We start from the raw sequence: 23396 nt of genomic DNA, 5'->3' as shown, positions 1-23396 counted from the left end.
CATCTTCATGTGCAGTCTCTCTGAGAAAAGAGTGGTCAGCAACCTGCAGCAGAACTAATCATCGTGCTTGCTTTGCTCACAGTGATTAAAGCTGATCTGTATGAGCAAGCTCAAGACAGAAAAAAATTCAGTTTCAGCACTAAAAGTGAACTGTAACTTCTCACCTTTGGAACTCATTTACAGGTTATGGGCAACGTAGGCAGATCCCAAAAGAAAGCAAAATGATAGGAAGAAAAATATGAGCAAATAAAAAAGTATGATGATGAAAATGATGCAGCAAAAGATTCAAAATAAAAAAAAATTGTTTGAAACCAATTAATTGAAACAATAATGGTAATTTTGGTAAATATTTAAAAAAGAAAAAGAAATATTTTCATATTTGAACCCACCTCCTTTCCATCACAGTCTGTGATGTCACCACTGCGCTACAGAGTACATCTTTGCCATTAAATTGTTTTATTTTTGTAACCATTGCAACAATCATTTTCAGCCTTCATCCAGTAGCTGTCCGCTAGTGGTGTATACGAAATATTCATATTTTGTTATCATATTGTGTGTGTGCATGTGTGTGTGCGCGCGCTTGTGTGAGCATGCATGCGTGTTTCTGATGTGTCATGAAATGCAAAATAAAAGGGTTCAACTCAGGATTCGAGATCCAAACACAAGAAGAAAAAAAAGCTAGACAAGGCATTGGAAGTTATTTGACCATTTGTTGTGACAGTTGGGGATTGGTGAACAGTTCAGGTACAAAACTGAGTGGTCTGATTGGAAGAAGACATGTCCAACACATGGAGTGTCAACTATCAAGCAATTTTAATCACAGTATAGTGTATATTGAACTGCTATTTGAATGAGTTAGAATGTGAATAAGCAATTTCCTCTTGTGTACTGTCTTTTCCATAATTTCCATAATTCCTGTAACCACTTAAGTCACCTCTTACCCTGTATTGCTGTTCAGATTATATTCTCTTCTTTGTATGCTTCTACTTTAATCTGCTGGAGCTGTTCTGCCTTCTCTCACAATTTCTCCTCTTCACTTCCAGCTATGTGATATCCACAAATTTCATAGCATGGCTCACTGACCTTGCTACTTTCTGTTGTGTCAGTGGAGGCCTTAGTTAATTTGTCTCGGAGAATGCACTTTTTGAGGTGTAATCAGGCCAACCACAGCCTATCCCAGGTGCCTCACCTGTGCTATAGATTTTCTGACATCCTTGCCCATGTCATAGTGCAGCTTTAAAATGACTCCTATAATGAAGGTGGAACTGGCTGGAAGCCCATAAAAATGACTAGTGAGGTTTAGAAAATGTGAAGAGTTATGCAAACAACCCAGAACTCCAAGTTATGGGAGACTTACTAAAGTATGAGAAGGAAAAGACATTGTTTGTACCTGCACTGGATAAGATTTGAAAACCTGAGACATCAGTAATCTCTGTCTTGCTTATTATTAATTCTTTCATCTTTTAAGTTCTCAGGTTTTCAAATCTTATCCAGTGCAGGTACCAACAATCAGCCTTTCCTTTTCATAGTGTAAAGCAAGTCTTGCCTGACCTGGGGTTCTAAGTGACTTTTCTGTAACTCTTCCCTTTTTTCTAAATCTTACCAGGCCTTTCTTTTCATCCTTCTACCTTTTCTCCCAACCCTTCTGCCAGAAGATCACGCATTTTCAGATCTTTTCATGTTTTCTCCTACCACTACTTGGTGAGAAGATTTTATATCTGTTCATATTATATTTTCAAACATTGATTATTTTTTGTTGATATGTTTACTACACGTGTTTGGATTAACATAAGCAAAATGCCAGCCTTGACTGTCCGTAGTAGTCTGAGGCACAGCATTCACAAGCTCATTATTCGGTACTGTATTGATCATTGTACTTATAAATTTATTTATTTTTCTGTCCATAATTTCTTTTTAACTCCATCATTTGTTCATTTTGTTCCTTCTCACTCCTTGAATGCTTTTCTTACGTCAGGCATGTACCAAACTTGCTTATTGTCACATTTACATTACCTCTCTATCAATTCATTTTTGTGAATTAGATTTCCTTTCCTCTGTCTTAACTGTTGTAGTATCCTCCTGTCCTATGTCACATTTCATTCTCTCATAACGTTTTCTTTTTGCCACGCTTGTGCTCTTGTGGCCTAGAGCCATTCTGTCTTCTCTTATTACTGTACGAGGGTCAGTCAAAAAGTAATGCCTCCTATTTTTTTTTCTACGTTTAATTGTCAGGAAATTTAAATGCAATTACATAGGTTGAAAACCACAACATTGAGGATCATTTTGTCATTTTTCAATGTAATCTCCGCCCATCTCTACAGTTTAGGTCCATCTTTGAACAAGGGCATGTATCCCAGCACGGTAAAAATCACAGCTCTGCTTCCTAAGCCATTGACGCGCGGATGTTTTGACGGGCTCCTCATCTTCAAAATGAATCCCACGATGAGCTTCTTTTAGTGGCCCGAACAGATGGAAGTCTGATGGTGCCAGGTCAGGGCTGTATGGGGGATGAGGCAAAACTTCCCATCCAATTTTGACAATCTCGTCAGAGGTGTGACGACTGGTGTGTGGTCTTGCATTGTCATGCAAAAGAAGAACATCTGCCATTGATTTTGTTGGGCGAACTCGCTGAAGACGTGCTTTAAGTTTGTTGAGGGTTGTGACGTATTGAACAGAATTTATTGTGCATCCCTGCTCCAAAAAATCAACCAGAATCACACCCTCTGTATCCCAGAAAACTGTTGCCATAACTTTCCCTGCCGATCGCACAGTTTTGAATTTTTTCTTCCTCGGCGAGCTTGTGTGACGCCACTCCATTGACTGCCTCTTTGATTCGGGTTCAAAAAAATGCACCCATGTTTCGTCCCCGGTCACAATTTTTTTCAGAAACTCATCTCCCTCCAAACGGAAGCGCTGCAAGTGTTGGGAGGCTATTGCTTTCCTTGCCTCTTTATTCTGATCAGTTAACATTCTTGGAACCCACCGTGCACAAACTTTTGAGTACCCCAATTGTTTAATAATCGTGATCACACTGCCTTTACTAAGAGGAATAATGCGACGCACTTCATCTGCAGTCACCCGACGGTCACCACGAATGATGTCATCAACTTGCTGAATGTTGTGTGGAGTCACTGCACTCACCGGCCTGCCGCTCCGCTTTTCGTCAGTCAACGGTGTTTGCCCTTCAGCTTCCTTACAACGACGAACCCATCGTCTAACAGTGCTGACATCCACTGTCACAACACCATACACCTTCTTCAGTCTTTCATGAATGCGTATGGGCGTTTCACCTTCTGCATTCAAGAATTCAATCACACAACGCTGTCTCAAACGAACATCGATGTCGGCCATCTTACAAACTTCTGCTGTGCTGCCACCTGTTGACACAGAAAGTTACTACTGCAGTGGATTGCAGAAGAAGGTTTGAGGAATGGCGCCAAATTCAAATTTTTCACTTAACCTAATTTCTTTAAGTAGAAAAAAAATGGGAGGCATTACTTTTTGACCGACCCTCGTACATCTTCATGATTGACCTTATCATAATATCTTTATTATTAGAACAGCCAATATTTCTGCCTTGCCTATATTCATCACTATTTGGGTGTCCCTACATTATAACTTTTCCCTATTATTGCACCTATCATAAGTATTATTATTTATGAAAGTCATATATTTCCAGTGATAGTAAAGTTATGGTTTTGTCTTCACCATCTTGCAGCCAGGATATCATTTAGTACACTTTGCTTGCATCTTGCTTACAAACTCACTTTTTTCCTGCTTCTTAAAGTAAGCAAGGTAGCAAAATTGTTAAACTGTAGAGCTCCTATCCAACAGCAGCAGGATTCAAATCATCACCTGACTATACTGATTACACCTTTTTTTATCAGTTTCATAAATCATTTCAGGTTTCCTTCAACAAAAATATGCCTGATTTTCTGTCTCAGATTTGTCCAATTGAACTCAGGCTCAGTCTCTAATGATCTTCTCAAAGTTAAAATGTTATATCGTAATTTGGATTCCTATTCTTGCCTATGACATGTGACACTCTTCTCCCCCCCCCCCCCCCCCCCCCCCCTGATTGTGTCTGATATTTTCACATCTCCAATTATACCTCTGCCTGTTATTACTTGAAATGCAGGAAGAGATACTTTGAGAAGATAATGTATTTAATTTTTTAATTTTATTTATTTCATGTTCCATGGATCCAGGTACCAAGTGAATCATAAGGATATGGAGCCTGTCAAATTGATCAAAGTTCAAATATAATTTACATAACAACAATATAATGTAAATAAAATATTGATTACAGGAGATTACTGAATTCATACAAAATTGTGTTTGACTGTGAATGGATGAATAATATAAACAGGAAGAAAAGTTATACTAAATATTACAGTAAATAAATGCATGAATACAGTCCTAGAATATATTCTCATTAGGTTCCTAATTGGTTTCCTCAAATTACTTTTGAAATGATTCCTTCGGTAAGACAGTTGACTCTTTCCTTACTGGTTCCTGTGCCTTTGAACTGTCTCTAATGATTGTATTGACAAATGAACATTAAATTAAGAAAAGCAATGAAATGAAAAAAATGTGTTAAATGCTCATTAAATTAAGAAAAGCAATGAAATGAAAAAAATGTGTTAAATGCTATTTGGCTGGGTAACAAGTTGATACCCTCTTAACAACGGTTTAAAGAAACTAATACAGGCTGTAAATCTGAGTGGAAATTTTCAATATGTGTGTTACTGTTCACAGATTACTCAGTAGGAAAAGAATAGTGATATATGCTAATATTTGTTACTTTCTTATGGTGTAGTTGCAGTTTGCCCAAAAAGAGGCATTAATGTCAAGGGCAAATAGCCTTAAGAAAGCAGTAAGGCAGTTAGTGGAACATACGGAACAAGCTGTTGATGAGCAAAATAGTCAGCAACAGCAGCAGCAGCAGCGTAAGAGGTCGCATGACCTTCGGCCAATGGACTCGCTAAAGGTTGTCAGTTTTATTATTTTACATTTTGTACTATATCCTTCATACATTTGAGAAGTAGAAAATATCAGCTTATGAAAATAAGAAATTAAAAAGAGAGGGTCTACAGTCTCTCGCAAGAGTAATTAATGTAAATGGAAGTTACTCTATAAATCAACATGAACATTTTAGGTTGAGATATTCATGGCAAAAAGTAAGGTTTATTGTGTGTTTTAGTAATTGTAGTAAATAATGTTAGTACTTACTTGTACTTGCATAAGTTGCAAATTGATTCTAAATACATCAAGCTATACACCAAAATGTAAGTGTATTACAAATACAGTTATGTCACCAATGGAAATTCCTGTATGGAATAATATGTAAAATAAAGGAGAGGCAACCACTCACCTGTAACTGACTGATGTGTGGTGCATAGAAACACACAACAGAAAACTATTTATAGTAAGTTTTGAGCTCTTGCTCTTCTTCTAGTAGATGTACACACACACACACACACACACACACACACACACACACACAGATACCCAAAAGTAAAGTACACACTTGTGGCCATGATGAGAGTGACTGTTGATTATCGATATCAGTTGCTTGGGCAGATGAAAATTAAGAGGGTGTGGAGAAGGATACATGAGGATAGGAGGGGTACTGGGATAGTGTGATACAAGTCTTTCCACTGATGACTCAGCAACTGCAGTTATGGGAATGCCATCATTTTCAAAGTGCAAAGGAAATGAGACATTATTATGTATGGCAACTTAAACCATCAGTGAGCAGGGCTACATCAACCAGGGAACAAAAGACAGTATATGTAGGGAGATAATACACACTGTAAACAAGCGCCACCACAAACCAAAGATAACCAGTGTTAGACTTATCAACAGTGAAACATTAAATAACAGTGGGTGAACAAGAAGTGCCACCTAACAGTGGGTGAACAAGAAGTGCCACCTTGGTCCCATTGTTTTGTTGTTGTTGTTGTTTTTTATATATAAGGGAGAAAGCATAATTCAATGCAGGATTTAAGCAAAACCCTCCATTTTTTGTGTATAAGGTCATTTACTGATGTAATCTCAAAATCATTTTGGAAAGTCTCCATCTTCGATGTCTAAAATTTGTTGTTGTTGTTGTTGTGGTCTTCAGTCCTGAGACTGGTTTGATGCAGCTCTCCATGCTACTCTATCCTGTGCAAGCTTTTTCATCTCCCAGTACCTACTGCAACCTACATCCTTCTGAATCTGCTTAGTGTATTCATCTCTTGGTCTCCCTCTACGATTTTTACCCTCCAAGCTGCCCTCCAATACTAAATTGGTGATCCCTTGATGCCTCAGAACATGTCCTACCAACCGATCCCTTCTTCTGGTCAAGTTGTGCCACAAACTTCTCTTCTCCCCAATCCTATTCAATACTTCCTCATTAGTTATGTGATCTACCCATTTAATCTTCAGCATTCTTCTGTAGCACCACATTTCGAAAGCTTCTATTCTCTTCTTGTCCAGACTATTTATCGTCCATGTTTCACTTCCATACATGGCTACACTCCATACGAATACTTTCAGAAATGACTTCCTGACACTTAAATCAATACTGGATGTTAACAAATTTCTCTTCTTCAGAAACGTTTTCCTTGCCATTGCCAGCCTACAGTTTATATCCTCTCTACTTCGACCATCATCAGTTATTTCGCTCCCCAAATAGCAAAACTCCTTTACTACTTTAAGTGCCTCATTTCCTAATCTAATTCCCTCAGCATCACCCGACTTAATTAGACTACATTCCATTATCCTTGTTTTGCTTTTGTTGATGTTCATCTTATATCCTCCTTTCAAGACACTGTCCATTCCATTCAACTGCTCTTCCAAGTCCTTTGCTGTCTCTGACAGAATTACAATGTCATCGGCGATGAACATCAAAGTTTTTATTTCTTCTCCATGAATTTTAATACCTACTCCGAATTTTTCTTTTGTTTCCTTTACTGCTTGCTCAATATACAGATTGAACAACATCGGGGAGAGGCTACAACCCTGTCTTACTCCCTTCCCAACCACTGCTTCCCTTTCATGTCCCTCGACTCTTATAACTGCCATCTGGTTTCTGTACAAATTGTAAATAGCCTTTCGCTCCCTGTATTTTACCCCTGCCACCTTTAGAATTTGAAAGAGAGTATTCCAGTCAACATTGTCAAAAGCTTTCTCTAAGTCTACAAATGCTAGAAACGTAGGTTTGCCTTTCCTTAATCTTTCTTCTAAGATAAGTCGTAAGGTCAGTATTGCCTCACATGTTCCAGTGTTTCTACGGAATCCAAACTGATCTTCCCCGAGGTTGGCTTCTACTAGTTTTTCCATTCGTCTGTAAAGAATTCGTGTTAGTATTTTGCAGCTGTGACTTATTTAATATAACCTATTTAGGTAAACTGCATTGTTTTTACCTAGTACATACAGTTTGTCCAAGAAGTTCCTGTATCCCTAGATCAAAACAATGTACTGTAAATTATAAAGTAAAGGATTTACATAAAAAATGATGTATTCACAAGGACCAATATGTGCACTATCACATCTTACAAAGAGATCCATGTATCTCCATGTCCTCTACAACTTGGATGTTTCAATGAAGCTGGAGGTGTTGCTGAACCACAACCTATTCAGTGGCCCTGAAAGTGTGCGTTAATGAACTCACAAAACATTGCCAAATAATATTTTCAGTTCCTGTTCCCATTAAAAAATTATGATCTGTTATAGGTAGTGTGATGACATCCTAGTCCATATTTTAACAAGAGGAGATATACTTTTCAACTCTTGTGCATAATGAGATTTTTTCTTATAGCATGAAACCACATTCTCCCAATGTGAACTGCAATATATCACACATTAACCAGAACATAACACTCTTGAGCAAGACTTGGCATTTTGAAATTGTGTCAACAAAGCATGACAGGCTGCAAATTGCAGCTCCACATTATTGTCAGATGTTTTATTTACAAATATCGTCTAAATCCATTCATTTTCAGTTTGTTTTAAATATGTTCATACAGTGAAACTTCTACCAGATTACAACTGTGTGGTGGACTGGGTCTCGGACCTGGGACCTTTGCCTTTTGCAGGTAAATAGTTTGCTACCTTAGCTATGCAAACACTACTCATGACCTGCCCTCAAAGCTCCAGTTTTGCAGTACCTTTCTCCTACCTTCCAGTCTTCACAGAACTTCTTCTACATATTTTGAAGAACTAGCACTCCTGGAAGAGGATATTGTGAAGAAATAGCTTAACTATGGCCTAGGGGATTGTCTGTAGAATGTATTTTCACTTTGCAGCAGAGTGTGCACAGATTCAAAACTTACTGGCAGATTAAAACTGTGTGCCAAAAGAGGATAGAACCTAGGACCTTTATCTGTTGTGGACAGGTTCTTCTCCAAATTATCCTTTCTTTGAGGTGTCTTAGTCCTGTGAGGAATACAGGAAAACTTCTGTGAAGTTATAATGATAGGTACTGGCAGAGTGGATCGTGAGTTGTGTTTGGAAATCATTTCACATTTGGAAAAGAATCAAGTAAATTTTGGATAGGAGAAGGAGTTGTACTGTTGAATGAAGTGAAGAAGTTCTTCTTTGCTGGTGGGTCCAGAACTCTAAGATAGCATTAGTGAATTTTTTATTATGCTAGGGGCACAATAGAGTATTTGGAGTTGAGGTGTGATTCCTCTGTGTAATCTTTGAAAAAGATAACATATGTTGAGAGTCTTGTACTTTCCTCAACCATTTCCTCGATTTGTTTTTGTGTCTCACCCCAATGGTGAAGAATTCATTGATCGAGATGTAATTGGTTAGCATGTTGAGCAATGTGTTTGGGAGACTCTCGGTTGGGCACTGGGAGAGGTAGTGTTTAAGACAGAGATTCTATTTGTATGTGCTATGTTGATGCAGAAAGATATTAATGGTGATAAGGGATGTTGCAGCAAGAAAGAGGAAATGGGTGTGAGATGCTCCTGCAAGTGGTTGTTATTCTTGTGTAGAATGAGAGGTACTAGGTGATAGGTTGCTTGAGCTGGTCATCCAAAGTTGAGAACCATTTGGTTTGAAACTTTGAATGCTACCACATCTGAACAGCCAGGATTATTATCTTTGTGCATTTCAGTTAGTAGGTAAAGGGCAAGGATGTGCAAATCAGGAGATGTAAAAAGTTCTATAGTGACAGCTATCAGATCTTCTGAAGGTCTGGAGGCTTTACAATTATTTGCATTGCAGATCACCATTAATACAAGAATAAGGCAGAACAATGTCTGAAGATACGGTTCAGGAAGTGTTGGGAGGTAGTGCTTAAAGAGAAGGAGTCCTACAATGATTGAATATGTTTTGGGGAAACTAAGGAGGATCGTTTTGATATTGAGTTTGGAACTGGCAGGCTTCAGCGCTCATTCTGTTGTTTGTGGGTTAGGATTGTATGGTGAAATGTTATGATATCTGTAATAAGAGCAGTGCGGCTGAGTGTTTTGATATAATGGATGTCTCCAGAGCAGCATGCACTCCTATGCAGTCATTTGTTGCACAGCTACAGTAAAAAGTATTCTATGACACATATTCCATCCAAGAATCAAGAAAACAAAAACATAGGAGTTAACAGTCCAAATTTCTTCCAAATGCTTTGTTGTCTATTACCACTCAGAATAGTGTGCAATTTCTATTGGATCTGATAGTAGGAGGAATTGGTCAATGAAAGCAGATGAATTAAAATATGCAAGTCAGTAACTGTGGAAAATCAGTTTACTGTAGATGTGATGATTTGATTTGCCAGAAAATATCATTTATGATGTCTGACAAAAGAAACAAGATTGCTGCTGCAAATTTGCGTAGTTGTGTAGTTAATAGTGATGATTACCTTTTATTTAAATTAGTTGATATCTTACGTGCATTGTCAGAAGTTGCAAAATTCTTGTGACTAGCCTTGCTTACAGGAAGCTACCACAGTGCTCCACTTTCCGTAACATAAAAAGAATCACTTTAAAGTCTGTTTCTCCCACAAAAATCACATTAAAATATGTAAATACACATGCAGTACATATCTCAACAGTGTCATTAAACACATAGAAAATATGTTCTTAATTTCAGTTAGAACTGGAGTCATGTTAAATTTTATGAAACTGATGTAATGTTTCATGTCTTGGAAACTTATCATGCCATAACTTGAAAATTACTGAATTCATTGAAATACATATTTTTTATTGATTACCAAAGTATTTCATTCAGCAATGGATCTCTTCAAAGTTTCATATTTCAGATTATTTGCTATGTGTAAGCATAAGGAAAGAATGCTTTTTTTCTAATTTTATCATTATTTAAGTCATAACAAGTATGAGGTTAACAGTCTACAACTACTACAAAAACCATATAAAAATTATGAAATTCTCATATGATGTAGATCTCTATAGTATGTAACAATGGAAGTCCAGGTTGGAACATCAACAATACTGCATTATGAAAAGGATAGATTGCTACTCACCGTAAAGGTGACATTTTGAATGGTAAACAGGCACAATTAAAAGACTGTTACACACTCAGGTTGAGGACAGCTTTTGCTATGCCGGAATTACAGCAGATGCAACTGAGTTTGCATTAATAGTGAGTCAGCTCAAGCAACCCTATGCTTCCAAAGTTCAAGATATAATCACAGCACTACCGACTGAGAATGCATAAGAAAGATTAAAGACTGAGCTTATTCGTAGAGTTTCAGCATCGCAGTAAGACAGTATCAGACAAGTGCTGACTCAGGAAGATATAGGCGACAGAAAACCGTCTCAGTACCTGTGTCACCTCCACAGCAAGGTGGACTTAGGAATAGTGCCTGACAATCTTCTGCATACGCTATGGAGCTATGCCGCAGGTAAAGGCGACAGACACATCCCTGTACACTGTTACGGAACTGGCCAACCGCATCCAAGATGCCGTCGCTCTGGACGAACATGTTAGTGCTGTGACAATGTCTGGTAGTGTCGTGTCCGTGGCCCTTCCTGTTTCACAAGCAGATTACAATGCTTGGTCCACCAAAGTTGATGCACTGAGCCCACAGATTGGCACACTGTTGTCACAAGGATGTCCTAGTCGCTACAGAGGACGTAGCCACAAATGATCTAGGAGCTGTTTCTAGACTCAGTCTGTATCAGATGCTGGTCTGACCACTTGTTGGTACCACAGATGATTTGGTGAGCAGGCTAAAACATGCACTAGCCCCTGTGCCTACCCATATGCAACTGGCGGTCGGACGCAGACGCCACCGACTGCTCAACTACATCCCGGCCCCTATTCATTACTGACAGGGTATCAGGCTGGAAGTATTTAATAGACACAGGGTCCGATCTTAGTATCCTGCCAAGAGCGTCACTGCACTGTTGCAGGCCACCCACTGCATTTAGCTTGTCTGGCGCAAATAATTCAGCAATTGCGACATATGGCACGCGGTGTGAAGAATTGAATTTGGGGCTCCTCCGTCAATTCACATGGGACTTTACTTTAGCAGGCATGGCCGAAGCAATAATTGGTGCCGATTTATTAGCTCACTATCAGCTCCTGCCGGATGTAGCGAATTCCTGCCTAACAGACAATGTTACCAGACTTACAACCACTGGGTGCCATTGTGATGCCAGAACAAACAACATCAAGGTTATACAGGTTGCAGACGAGGAGTATTGCTCGCTGCTGCATGAGTTCCTGTCCTTCAGGAGGCCTCCAAGCGCACCACAGCAAGTTTTGCATGATATGGTCCACCACATAAAAACTACAGATGGGCCGCCTGTGTCTTGCCGGCTGAGACGATTGGCTCCAGAACGCCTTGCCATTGCTAAAACAGAATTTGACACAATGTTACGAGAAGGTATCATCTGACCCTCAAGTAGTCCATGGTCATCTGCACTGCATTTAGTACCCAAAAAGGGAGGAGCCTGGCGCCCCAGTGGCAATTACAGAGTGATCAACTCGTGGACCGTGACTGATTGCTACCCAGTGCCACTACTAAAAAACTATATCCACGCACTGCATGGATCCACTGTATTCAGTGTTATAGACTGCACAAAAGCATATACCCAGATTCCTGTGGCAACAGAGGACATTCTAAAGACCGCTATTATTATGCCATTTGGGTTGTATGAAAGTAAGTTTGACTTTCGGCTTGCGTAATGCTGCTCAAACCTGGCAGAGGTTCATCGATTCTATCTTGCGTGGGTTGAACTTTTGTTTTGCCTGTCTGGACGATGTTTTACTGTATTCATTGTCCAAGGAGCAACATCGCCAGCACCTGAGAGAAGTTTCTGAGCATTTTGAGAAGTACAGCGTGGTGTTAAATACAGCTAAATGTGTGTTTGGCCAACATCAAGTCGATTTCCTGGGTCATTGAAGATCTTCATCAGTCTTACTATCACTCACTGAGAACATTGAAGCCATATTGCAATTTCCCAAGCCATCCACAATAAAAGAGCTACGTAGATACTTAGGTATGCTCAATTTTCACCACCGTCATTTACCACACACTGCCGAACAACAGGCGCCGTTGAACGCAGCACTGGCTGGTTCCAAGGTTAAGAGCAGTTCTCCTGTGCAGTGGACCAAGGAGATGAATGTGGCTTTTGAAGTAAGCAAAAAGAGCCTAGCGCAAGCAGCACTGCTGGCACACCCCAAGCTCAAAGCTCTACTGGCATTAGTGGTGGATGCCAGTCAAAATGGCTCTGAGCACTATGGGACTCAACTGCTGAGGTCATTAGTCCCCTAGAACTTAGAACTAGTTAAACCTAACTAACCTAAGGACATCACACACATCCATGCCCGAGGCAGGATTCGAACCTGCGACCGTAACGGTCTCACGGTTCCAGACTGCAGCGCCAGAACCGCGCGGCCACTTCGGCCGGCGATGCCAGTCAGTTAGCCATTGGTGCAGAACTCGAACAATGGGTGGATGATGCCTGGCAGCCGCTGGCTTATTTCTCGCACAAGCTGTCACCTGCACAACAAAGATGGAGCACATATGATCGGGAACTTTTAGCCATATATCGAGCAATCAAGTACTTTCGACCACAGTTTGAGGCACGAGAGTTTGTGGTATACACCAACCACAAGCCTTTAACATATGCCTTCAAGAAAAACAGCAACACTTGCTCTCCATGGTAGTACAGCCAATTGGAATTTATTAGCCAGTTTAGTATGGACATCCGCCATATCCGCCATATATATCATCACTAATGTGGTTGCAGACTGCCTCTCCAGAGTTGCCAGTGTCTCACAGCCTGTGGACATGATGGCGCTTTCCAGGGTGCAACAAGAAGATTCCGAGCTACACACCATATTGCATGACGACACTGCAGCACTCAAGTTACAGCAAGTCGACATTCCTGGTGTGAACATGAAATTGTACTTGAAGTGTCACATGGCAGATCACACCCTTTTGTTCCCGTTGCATTTTGCAGGCCAGTGTTTGAGTCCTTACATAATCTTTGCCATCCAGGAGCCCGGTAAACATTCAAGCTAGTGTCTCAAAGATTCATGTGGCCAAGGATAGAAAGAGACTGCTGCGAATGGACGAGAAATTGTCAGCGTAGCCAACTTTGCAAAATCACTCACCACATTCATCCCCCATTAGGAGAGTTCCCGGATACTTCTCGCATCGCCCATGTTCATCTTGATGTGGTAGAACTATTTCCGCCATCGGATGGCCAGCGGTACATATTTTCAATGATTTACAGATATATGTGATGGCCTGAAGCAGTACCTACGGACAACATCTCCGTGGAAACATTAGCCAAACTTTCACATTAACCTGGCTGGCGAGATTCAGCTGTCCACTCCATATCACCACCGACAGAGGCTGACAGTTCGAGTCAGATTTGTTCACACAGTTGGCAAAGTTCTGTGGCTACGTCCATCACAAAGTGACCACTTATCATCTGGCCAGCAATGGCATGCTTGAATGTTGGCATTGAACACTGAAAGCTGCGCTAATATGCCATGGGACATCTTGGACATCTGCACTACCAATAGTCCTGCTGGGTTCACGAACCACATACAAACCAGACATAGGGTCCTTGGCAGCTGAATTGGTTTATGGCGAGACTCTGTACCTACCAGGGGAGTTTGTCGACACAGGCCTACTGTCAGAAATGGACGACCAATCAGAGTTCCTTCACAAGTTACAGGAACATGTAAGCCAAATCAAACCCACAAAGTCCTCCAGGCATGATTGTCCAACAATTTTTGTGCATAACAACCTCAAAAGCTGTTCGCATGTTATGTTACATACAGACTGCGTCAAGCCACCCCTGCAGCCACGTTTACTGGACCCCATAGTGTCCTGTGCAGAGATACACACACAATGGTCATCATAGTAAATGGCAAACAGGCCACTGTGTCTCTTAGCAGAGTGAAGCCGACTTACATTTTCAAGGAGGCATCACTCACCTTACGGTCAAGAGCTCAACGCTTGACAGATGCAACACCTCGACTTTCAGCACTGCCGCCACAACTGGTTGATGGAGAACCTACACACACCACCCGCTCCGGACGACATGTCCACTTCCCGGCCAGGTTCAGAGAAGACGCACCATGCTCCGCTTTCATCAAGGGGGCTCCTGTAGCGACCGCTACTCACATCAACTGCTGTGTCTGTACATGTTAGTTCTGTTCGTGCCATTTGTAGATACAGTTGTGTCGTGAATTCAGTGACTGCACGGCAACAAATGTATGGCGTAAACCACCAAGTTTGAATCCGCTGCTTGGAGCACTGGATAATGTTGTTGACTACTTATTGGAGTTATAACTTTTGTTTTTATGTTTATTCTGTTCCTTGGCTACTGTTTTGTTGTTTACAAGTTACATATAGCTACTGTGCTTCTTTTTCTGTAATACTAAGTAATAAACCGTTCAAGTACATTCTCAGTGTGTGTTTGAATATTTATTAGGTACGGGTAGCTCTACACTACGAAAATATACCTGTCATCATAATATTTTCTCTCTAATATTTCTAAGAATATCAAAAATTTGTTCTTAACTTTAATTACACCTGGAGGTTTCCTATTTTAGAACTGGCAGGCACAATGTTAAATCTGAGCTCAAGAGGGTAATCAATAAGCCAAAAATTGACTATTTTAAGACACTCCTCAGAGACATTCACTGGACTGATGTTTACAGTGCTCATGGCATGAATGAAAAATATAACACTTTTGCTAATAAAGTGCTTACCTTATTCGAACACTGTTTTCCCCCAAAACTTACCAAGGTTAGAGCAAAGTCTACAAAAAAGCCATGGATTACTCGAGGAATAGGGGTATCTTGTAAAACAAAAAGAAAACTGTATCTGTCAATCCGAAACAGTTCCGATGTTGATGCTATAGCACATTACAAGAAATACTGCAAAATATTAAAGACTGTAATACGGATGTCAAAGCAAATATATTACGAGGAAAAGATAGTCATATCAGATAGCAAAATAAAGACAATATGGGATATAGTGAAGGAGGAGACCGGTAGAACCAGACATGAAGAGGAACAAATAGCATTAAGAGTAAATGATATATTGGTGACAGATGTGTATAGTGTTGCAGAACTTTTTAATAAACATTTTATAACTGTTACCGAAAAGATGGGGTTGTCAGGTTCAGTAGATGCTGCTATGGAATACCTCAGACCAGAAATTTCAAGCAACTTCCATAATATGAATTTGTTATTTGACCCTCACTACCCCAACAGAAATAATGTCCATCATAAAACCTTTAAAATCAAAAACATCTAGTATGTGCAGATGGATATGTGTGTGTATGCGAGTGTATACCTGTCCTTTTTAACCCCTAAAGTAAGTCTTTCCGTTCCCAGGATTGGAATGACTCCTTACCCTCTCCCTTAAAACCCACATCCTTTCGTCTTTCCTCTCCTTCCCTCTTTCCTGATGAAGCAGCCGTTGGTTACGAAAGCTAGAATTTTGTGTGTATGTTTGTGTGTCTATCAACCTGCCAGCGCTTTCGTTTGGTAAGTCACATCTTCTTTGTTTTTAGATATATTTTTCCCACGTGGAATGTTTCCCTACACACACATCAGTAGGTTTTACTGAGAAATTCATCAATGGAGTAGAAGGAGTTGGCCACCAATAAATCCTTTAGGCTTCTCTTAAACTGAAGACATACGGTCTTTAAATATGTCTGCTTGTGTCTGTATATGTGTGGATGGATGTGTGCGTGTGTGCGAGTGTATACCCGTCCTTTTTTCCCCCAAGGTAAGTCTTTCCGCTCCCGGGATTGGAGTGACTCCTTACCCTCTCCCTTAAAACCCACATCCTTTCGTCTTTCCCTCTCCTTCCCTCTTTCCTGATGAGGCAACAGTTTGTTGGGAAAGCTTGAATTTTGTGTGTATGTTCAGGAAAGAGGGAAGGAGAGGGAAAAGACGAAAGGATGTGGGTTTTCAGGGAGAGGGTAAGGAGTCATTCCAATCCCGGGAGCGGAAAGACTTACCTTAGGGGGAAAAAAGGACGGGTATACACTCGCACACACACACATATCCATCCACACATATACAGACACAAGCAGACATATTTAAAGACAAAGAGTTTGGGCAGAGATGTCAGTCGAAGCAGAAGTGCAGAGGCAAAGATGTTGTTGAATGACAGGTGAGGTATGAGTGGCGGCAACTTGAAATTAGCGGAGATTGAGGCCTGGTGGATAACGGGAAGAGAGGATATATTGAAGAGCAAGTTCCCATCTCCGGAGTTCGGATAGGTTGGTGTTAGTGGGAAGTATCCAGATAACCCGGACGGTGTAACACTGTGCCAAGATGTGCTGGCCGTGCACCAAAGCATGTTTAGCCACAGGGTGATCCTCATTACCAACAAACACTGTCTGCCTGTGTCCATTCATGCGAATGGACAGTTTGTTGCTGGTCATTCCCACATAGAATGCGTCACAGTGTAGGCAGGTCAGTTGGTAGATCACGTGGGTGCTTTCACACGTGGCTCTGCCTTTGATCGTGTACACCTTCCGGGTTACAGGACTGGAGTAGGTGGTGGTGGGAGGGTGCATGGGACAGGTTTTACACTGGGGGTGGTTACAAGGGTAGGAGCCAGAGGGTAGGGAAGGTGGTTTGGGGATTTCATAGGGATGAACTAAGAGGTTACGAAGGTTAGGTGGACGGCGGAAAGACACTTTTGGTGGAGTGGGGAGGATTTCATGAAGGATGGATCTCATTTCAGGGCAGGATTTGAGGAAGTCGTATCCCTGCTGAAGAGCCACATTCAGAATCTGATCCAGTCCCGGAAAGTATCCTGTCACAAGTGGGGCACTTTTGTGGTTCTTCTGTGGGAGGTTCTGGGTTTGAGAGGATCAGGAAGTGGCTCTGGTTATTTGCTTCTGTACCAGGTCGGGAGGGTAGTTGCGGGATGCGAAAGCTGTTGTCAGGTTGTTGGTGTAATGCTTCAGGGATTCCGGACTGGAGCAGATTCGTTTGCCACGAAGACCTAGGCTGTAGGGAAGGGATCGTTTGATGTGGAATAGGTGGCAGCTGTCGTAATGGAGGTACTGTTGCTTGTTGGTGGGTTTGATGTGGACGGACGTGTGAAGCTGGCCATTGGACAGGTGGAGGTCAACATCAAGGAAAGTGACATGGGATTTGGAGTAGGACCAGGTGAATCTGATGGAACCAAAGGAGTTGAGGTTGGAGAGGAAATTCTGGAGTTCTTCTTCACTGTGAGTCCAGATCATGAAGATGTCATCAATAAATCTGTACCAAACTTTGGGTTGGCAGGCCTGGGTAACCAAGAAGGCTTCCTCTAAGCGACCCATGAATAGGTTGGCGTACGAAGGGGCCATCCTGGTACCCATGGCTGTTCCCTTTAATTGTTGGTATGTCTGGCCTTCAAAAGTGAAGAAGTTGTGGGTCAGGATGAAGCTGGCTAAGGTAATGAGGAAAGAGGTTTTAGGTAGGGTGGCAGGTGATCGGCGTGAAAGGAAGTGCTCCATCGCAGCGAGGCCCTGGACGTGCAGGATATTTGTGTATAAGGAAGTGGCATCAATGGTTACAAGGATGGTTTCTGGGGGTAACGGATTGGGTAAGGATTCCAGGCGTTCGAGAAAGTGGTTTGTGTCTTTGATGAAGGATGGGAGACTGCACGTAATGGGTTGAAGGTGTTGATCTACGTAGGCAGAGATACGTTCTGTGGGGGCTTGGTAACCAGCTAACCATATATATATATATATATATATATATATATATATATATATATATATATATATATATATCGTGGGAAAAATATATCTAAAAACAAAGATGATGTGACTTACCAAACGAAAGCGCTGGCACGTCAATAGACGTAACCGCCCCCGGTGTAAAACCTGTCCCATGCACCCTCCCACCACCACCTACTCCAGTCCTGTAACCCAGAAGGTGTACACGATCAAAGGCAGAGCCACGTGTGAAAGCACCCACGTGATTTACCAACTGACCTGCCTACACTGTGACGCATTCTATGTGGGAATGACCAGCAACAAACTGTCCATTCGCATGAATGGACACAGGCAGACAGTGTTTGTTGGTAATGAGGATCACCCTGTGGCTAAACATGCCTTGGTGCACGGCCAGCACATCTTGGCACAGTGTTACACCGTCCGGGTTATCTGGATACTTCCCACTAACACCAACCTATCCGAACTCCGGAGATGGGAACTTGCTCTTCAATATATCCTCTCTTCCCGTTATCCACCAGGCCTCAATCTCCGCTAATTTCAAGTTGCCGCCACTCATACCTCACCTGTCATTCAACAACATCCTTGCCTCTGCTCTTCCGCCTCGACTGACATCTCTGCCCAAACTCTTTGTCTTTAAATATGTCTGCTTGTGTCTGTATATGTGTGGATGGATATGTGTGTTTGTGCGAGTGTATACCCGTCCTTTTTTCCCCCTAAGGTAAGTCTTTGCGCTCCCGGGATTGGAATGACTCCTTACCCTCTCCCTTAAAACCCACTTCCTTTCGTCTTTCCCTCTCCTTCCCTCTTTCCTGATGAGGCAACAGTTTGTTGCGAAAGCTTGAATTTTGTGTGTATGTTTGTGTTTGTTTGTCTATCGACGTTCCAGCGCTTTCATTTGGTAAGTCACATCATCTTTGTATATATCATTATAATAGAAGGAAACATTCCACGTGGGAAAAATTATATATAAAAACAAAGATGAAGATGAGGTGACTTACTCTCACCTCATCTTTGTTTTTATATATCATCTAAGGAAACATTCCACGTGGGAAAAAATATATCTAAAAAACAAAGATGATGTGACTTACCAAACGAAAACGCTGGCACTTCGATAGACACACAAACATACACACAAAATTCTAGCTTTCGCAACCAATGGTTGCCTCGTCAGGAAAGAGGGAAGGAGAGGGAAAGACGAAAGGATTTGGGTTTTCCTTTCGTCTTTCCCTCTCCTTCCCTCTTTCCTGACGAGGCAACCGTTGGTTGCGAAAGCTAGAATTTTGTGTGTATGTTTGTGTTTTTTATATATATATACAGGGTGATTCAAAAAGAATACCACAACTTTAAAAATGTGTATTTAATGAAAGAAACATAATATAACCTTCTGTTATACATCATTACAAAGAGTATTTAAAAAGGTTTTTTTTCACTCAAAAACAAGTTCAGAGATGTTCAATATTGCGCTCTCCAGACACAAGAGCAATATCAACCCGATACTCCAACTCGTTCCACACTCTCTGTAGCATATCAGGCATAACAGTTTGGATAGCTGCTGTTATTTCTCGTTTCAAATCATCAATGGTGGCTGGGAGAGGTGGCCGAAACACCATATCCTTAACATACCCCCATAAGAAAAAATCGCAGGGGGTAAGATCAGGGCTTCTTGGAGGCCAGTGATGAAGTGCTCTGTCACGGGCTGCCTGGCGGCCGATCCATCGCCTCGGGTAGTTGACATTCGGGTAGTTACGGACAGATAAGTGCCAATGTGGTGGCGCTCCATCCTGCTGAAATATGAATTGTTGTGCTTCTTGTTCGAGCTGAGGGAACAGCCAATTCTCTAACATCTCCAGATACTGTAGTCCAGTTACAGTAGCACCTTAGCATCAACTGACGCTGACGCCTTGTCAACAGCGCCTCAAGCGAACAAATGTACAAATAAATGAAACTTTATAGCTCCCTTAATTCGCCGGCAGATAGTGCTTAGCTCTGCCTTTTGTCGTTGCAGAGTTTTAAATTCCCAAAGTTGTGGTATTCTTTTTGAATCACCCTGAAACATTCCAAGTGGGAAAAATATATCTAAAAACAAAGATGATGTGACTTACCAAACGAAAGTGCTGGCAGGTCGATAGACACACAAACAAACACAAACATAAACACAAAATTCAAGCTTTCACAACAAACTGTTGCCTCATCAGGAAAGAGGGAAGGAGAGGGAAAGACGAAAGGATGTGGGTTTTAAGGGAGAGGGTAAGGAGTCATTCCAATCCCGGGAGCGGAAAGACTTACCTTAGGGGGAAAAAAGGACAGGTATACACACACACACACACACACACACACACACACACACACACACACACATATCCATCTGCACATACACAGACACAAGCAGACAAGCAGACATGTCTGCTTCATTTATTGCATTTTTATATTTTCTCCTTTCATCAATTAAATTCAGTATTTCTTCTGTTACCCAAGGATTTCTACTAGCCCTCGTCTTTTTACCTACTTGATCCTCTGCTGCCTTCACTACTTCATCCGTCAAAGCTACCCATTCTTCTTCTACTATATTTCTTTCCCCCATTCCTGTCAATTGTTCCCTTATGCTCTCCCCGAAACTCTGTACAACCTCTGGTTCTTTCAGTTTATCCAGGTCCCATCTCCTTAAATTCCCACCTTTTTGCAGTTTCTTCAGTTTTAATCTACAGTTCATAACCAATAGATTGTGGTCAGAGTCCACATCTGCCCCTGGAAATGTCTTACAATTTAAAACCTGGTTCCTAAATCTCTGTCTTACTATTATATAATCTATCTGATACCTTTTAGTGTCTCCAGGGTTCTTCCATGTATACAACCTTCTTCCGTGATTCTTAAACCAAGTGTTAGCTATGATTAAGTTGTGCTCTGTGCAAAATTCTACCAGGCGGCTTCCTCTTTCATTTCTTAGCCCCAATCCATATCCACCTACTACGTTTCCTTCTCTCCCTTTTCCTACACTCGAATTCCAGTCACCCATGACTATTAAATTTTCATCTCCCTTCACTATCTGAATAATTTCTTTTATTTCATCATACATTTCTTTAATTTCTTCGTCATCTGCAGAGCTAGTTGGCATATAAACTTGTACTACTGTAGTAGGTGTGGGCTTCATATCTATCTTGGCCACAATAATACATTCACTATGCTGTTTGTAGTAGCTTACCCACATTCCTATTTTCCTATTTGATTTTGTGTTCATAACCCTGTATTCACCTGACCAGAAGTCTTGTTCCTCCTGCCACCGAACTTCACTAATTCCCACTATATCTAACTTTAACCCATCCATTTCCGTTTTTAAATTTTCTAACCTACCTGCCCGATTAAGGGATCTGACATTCCACGCTCCGATCCATAGAACGCCAGTTTTCTTTCTCCTGATAACGACATCCTCTTGAGTAGTCCCCGCCCGGAGATCCAAATGGGGGACTATTTTACCTCCGGAATATTTTACCCAAGAGGACGCCATCATCATTTAATCATACTGTAAAGCTGCATGCCCTCGGGAAAAATTACGGCTGTAGTTTCCCCTTGCTTTCAGCCGTTCGCAGTACCAGCACAGCAAGGCCGTTTTGGTTATTGTTACAAGGCCAGATCAGTCAATCACCCAGACTGTTGCCCTTGCAACTACTGAAAAGGCTGCTGCCCCCCTTCAGGAACCACACGTTTGTCTGGCCTCTCAACAGATACCCCTCCGTTGGAGAAGGAAACATTCCACATGGGAGAAATTATATATAAAAACAAAGATGAGGTGACTTACCGAACGAAAGCGCTGGCAGGTCGATAGACACACAAACAAATACAAACATACACACAAAATTCAAGCTTTCGCAACAAACTGTTGCCTCATCAGGAAAGAGGGAAGGAGAGGGGAAGACGAAAGGAAGTGGGTTTTAAGGGAGAGGGTAAGGAGTCATTCCAATCCCGGGAGCGGAAAGACTTACCTTTGGGGGAAAAAAGGACAGGTATACACTCGCACACACGCACATATCCATCCACACATACAGCCACAAGCAGACATATTTAAATACCTTACCTTAGGGGGAAAAAAGGACGGGTATACACTCGCACACACACACATATCCATCCACACATATACAGACACAAGCATACAAGCATAACCAAAAAAATTTTTCTACCCCTTTCAACACTACCACCGCTATAAAATCTTCCTGATGAGGCAACAGTTTGTTGCGAAAGCTTGAATTTTGTGTGTGGTTTGTGTTTGTTTGTGTGTCTATCGACCTGCCAGCGCTTTCGTTCGGTAAGTCACATCATCTTTGTTTTTAGATATATTTTTCCCACGTGGAATGTTTCCCTGATGATGTGACTTACCAAATGAAAGTGCTGGCAGGTCGACAGACACGCAAACATACACACAAAATTCAAGCTTTCGCAACAAACTGTTGGTGTGTGTGTGTGTGTGTGTGTGTGTGTGTGTGTGTACAATCTAACTTCTGCACCATTTCAGTGCAGTAATGTGTTCATTGTAAATTAGTATTATAGTAGATGTATTACATGTTTGTTACCTTATAAATAAATAAAAAACTTTTTTATTTTAAATTCAGTGCATTAGTACTTGTAAAATGACTTTCATATAGTGTTCATTAAAAAATGACAATCATTACACTTGGGACCTGTTGAATGGTACATTAGCTTATTTGTTTTATTTGTAAATATTTGTCATGTATTGTTGTTTTTCTGGCATGTTCCACATCCTGAAGGACCTCCTCACTATGGATCAATTGGAATGAAAGTAAATCTAACCTAATCTAATGTTTTGCACAATAGATGTGTCACTACATTGGAAGCCAACAATGTCTGGCTCTCATTGATGTATTGCTGGAAGGGCTGCTTAGCCAACTTGCTTTCGAAGGACTATAGGACTCATTTAAGTCTATTCATGTCTGTTTTCATTCCTTTCACTGCTCAGAACATTTATGCATTTCTTCTTCTATGAGACTGTATAGATGCTGTGCTGTTTCTGTCTTCTGGTTAAACAGATATCTGTGATAAACTGTTCACATAATACCACCGGGTTGTTGAATTTTGGTGAAACTATTCAAGGACACAGTTCAAGGTCAAGAAACAATTGTGCACAGCTACACCATGATAACTCATACAAGCAAGTGTCTTTTTTTTTTTCATCTGTGATACATATACTGACAGGTGTGAAAAACCCAA

At 41.1% G+C, this 23396-nt stretch overlaps 1 protein-coding gene across 1 annotated transcript in view; it reads left to right on the top strand.

Annotated features, from left to right (window-relative positions):
- LOC124777768 (diacylglycerol kinase eta) overlaps positions 1 to 23396 on the top strand; it is a 583415-nt gene that overhangs the window by 357032 nt on the left and 202987 nt on the right. The window contains exon 13 of the mRNA XM_047253274.1: positions 4820 to 4990. Coding sequence (XP_047109230.1) covers positions 4820 to 4990 — 171 coding nt within the window. The remainder of the gene's footprint in view (positions 1 to 4819; positions 4991 to 23396) is intronic.

This window comes from Schistocerca piceifrons, chromosome 2 (genome assembly GCF_021461385.2).
Source record: "Schistocerca piceifrons isolate TAMUIC-IGC-003096 chromosome 2, iqSchPice1.1, whole genome shotgun sequence".
Classification (NCBI taxonomy): Eukaryota; Metazoa; Arthropoda; class Insecta; order Orthoptera; family Acrididae; genus Schistocerca; species Schistocerca piceifrons.
The sequence above is the reverse complement of the archived record's forward strand: the minus strand, read 5'-3'. Positions and strand labels throughout refer to the sequence as shown.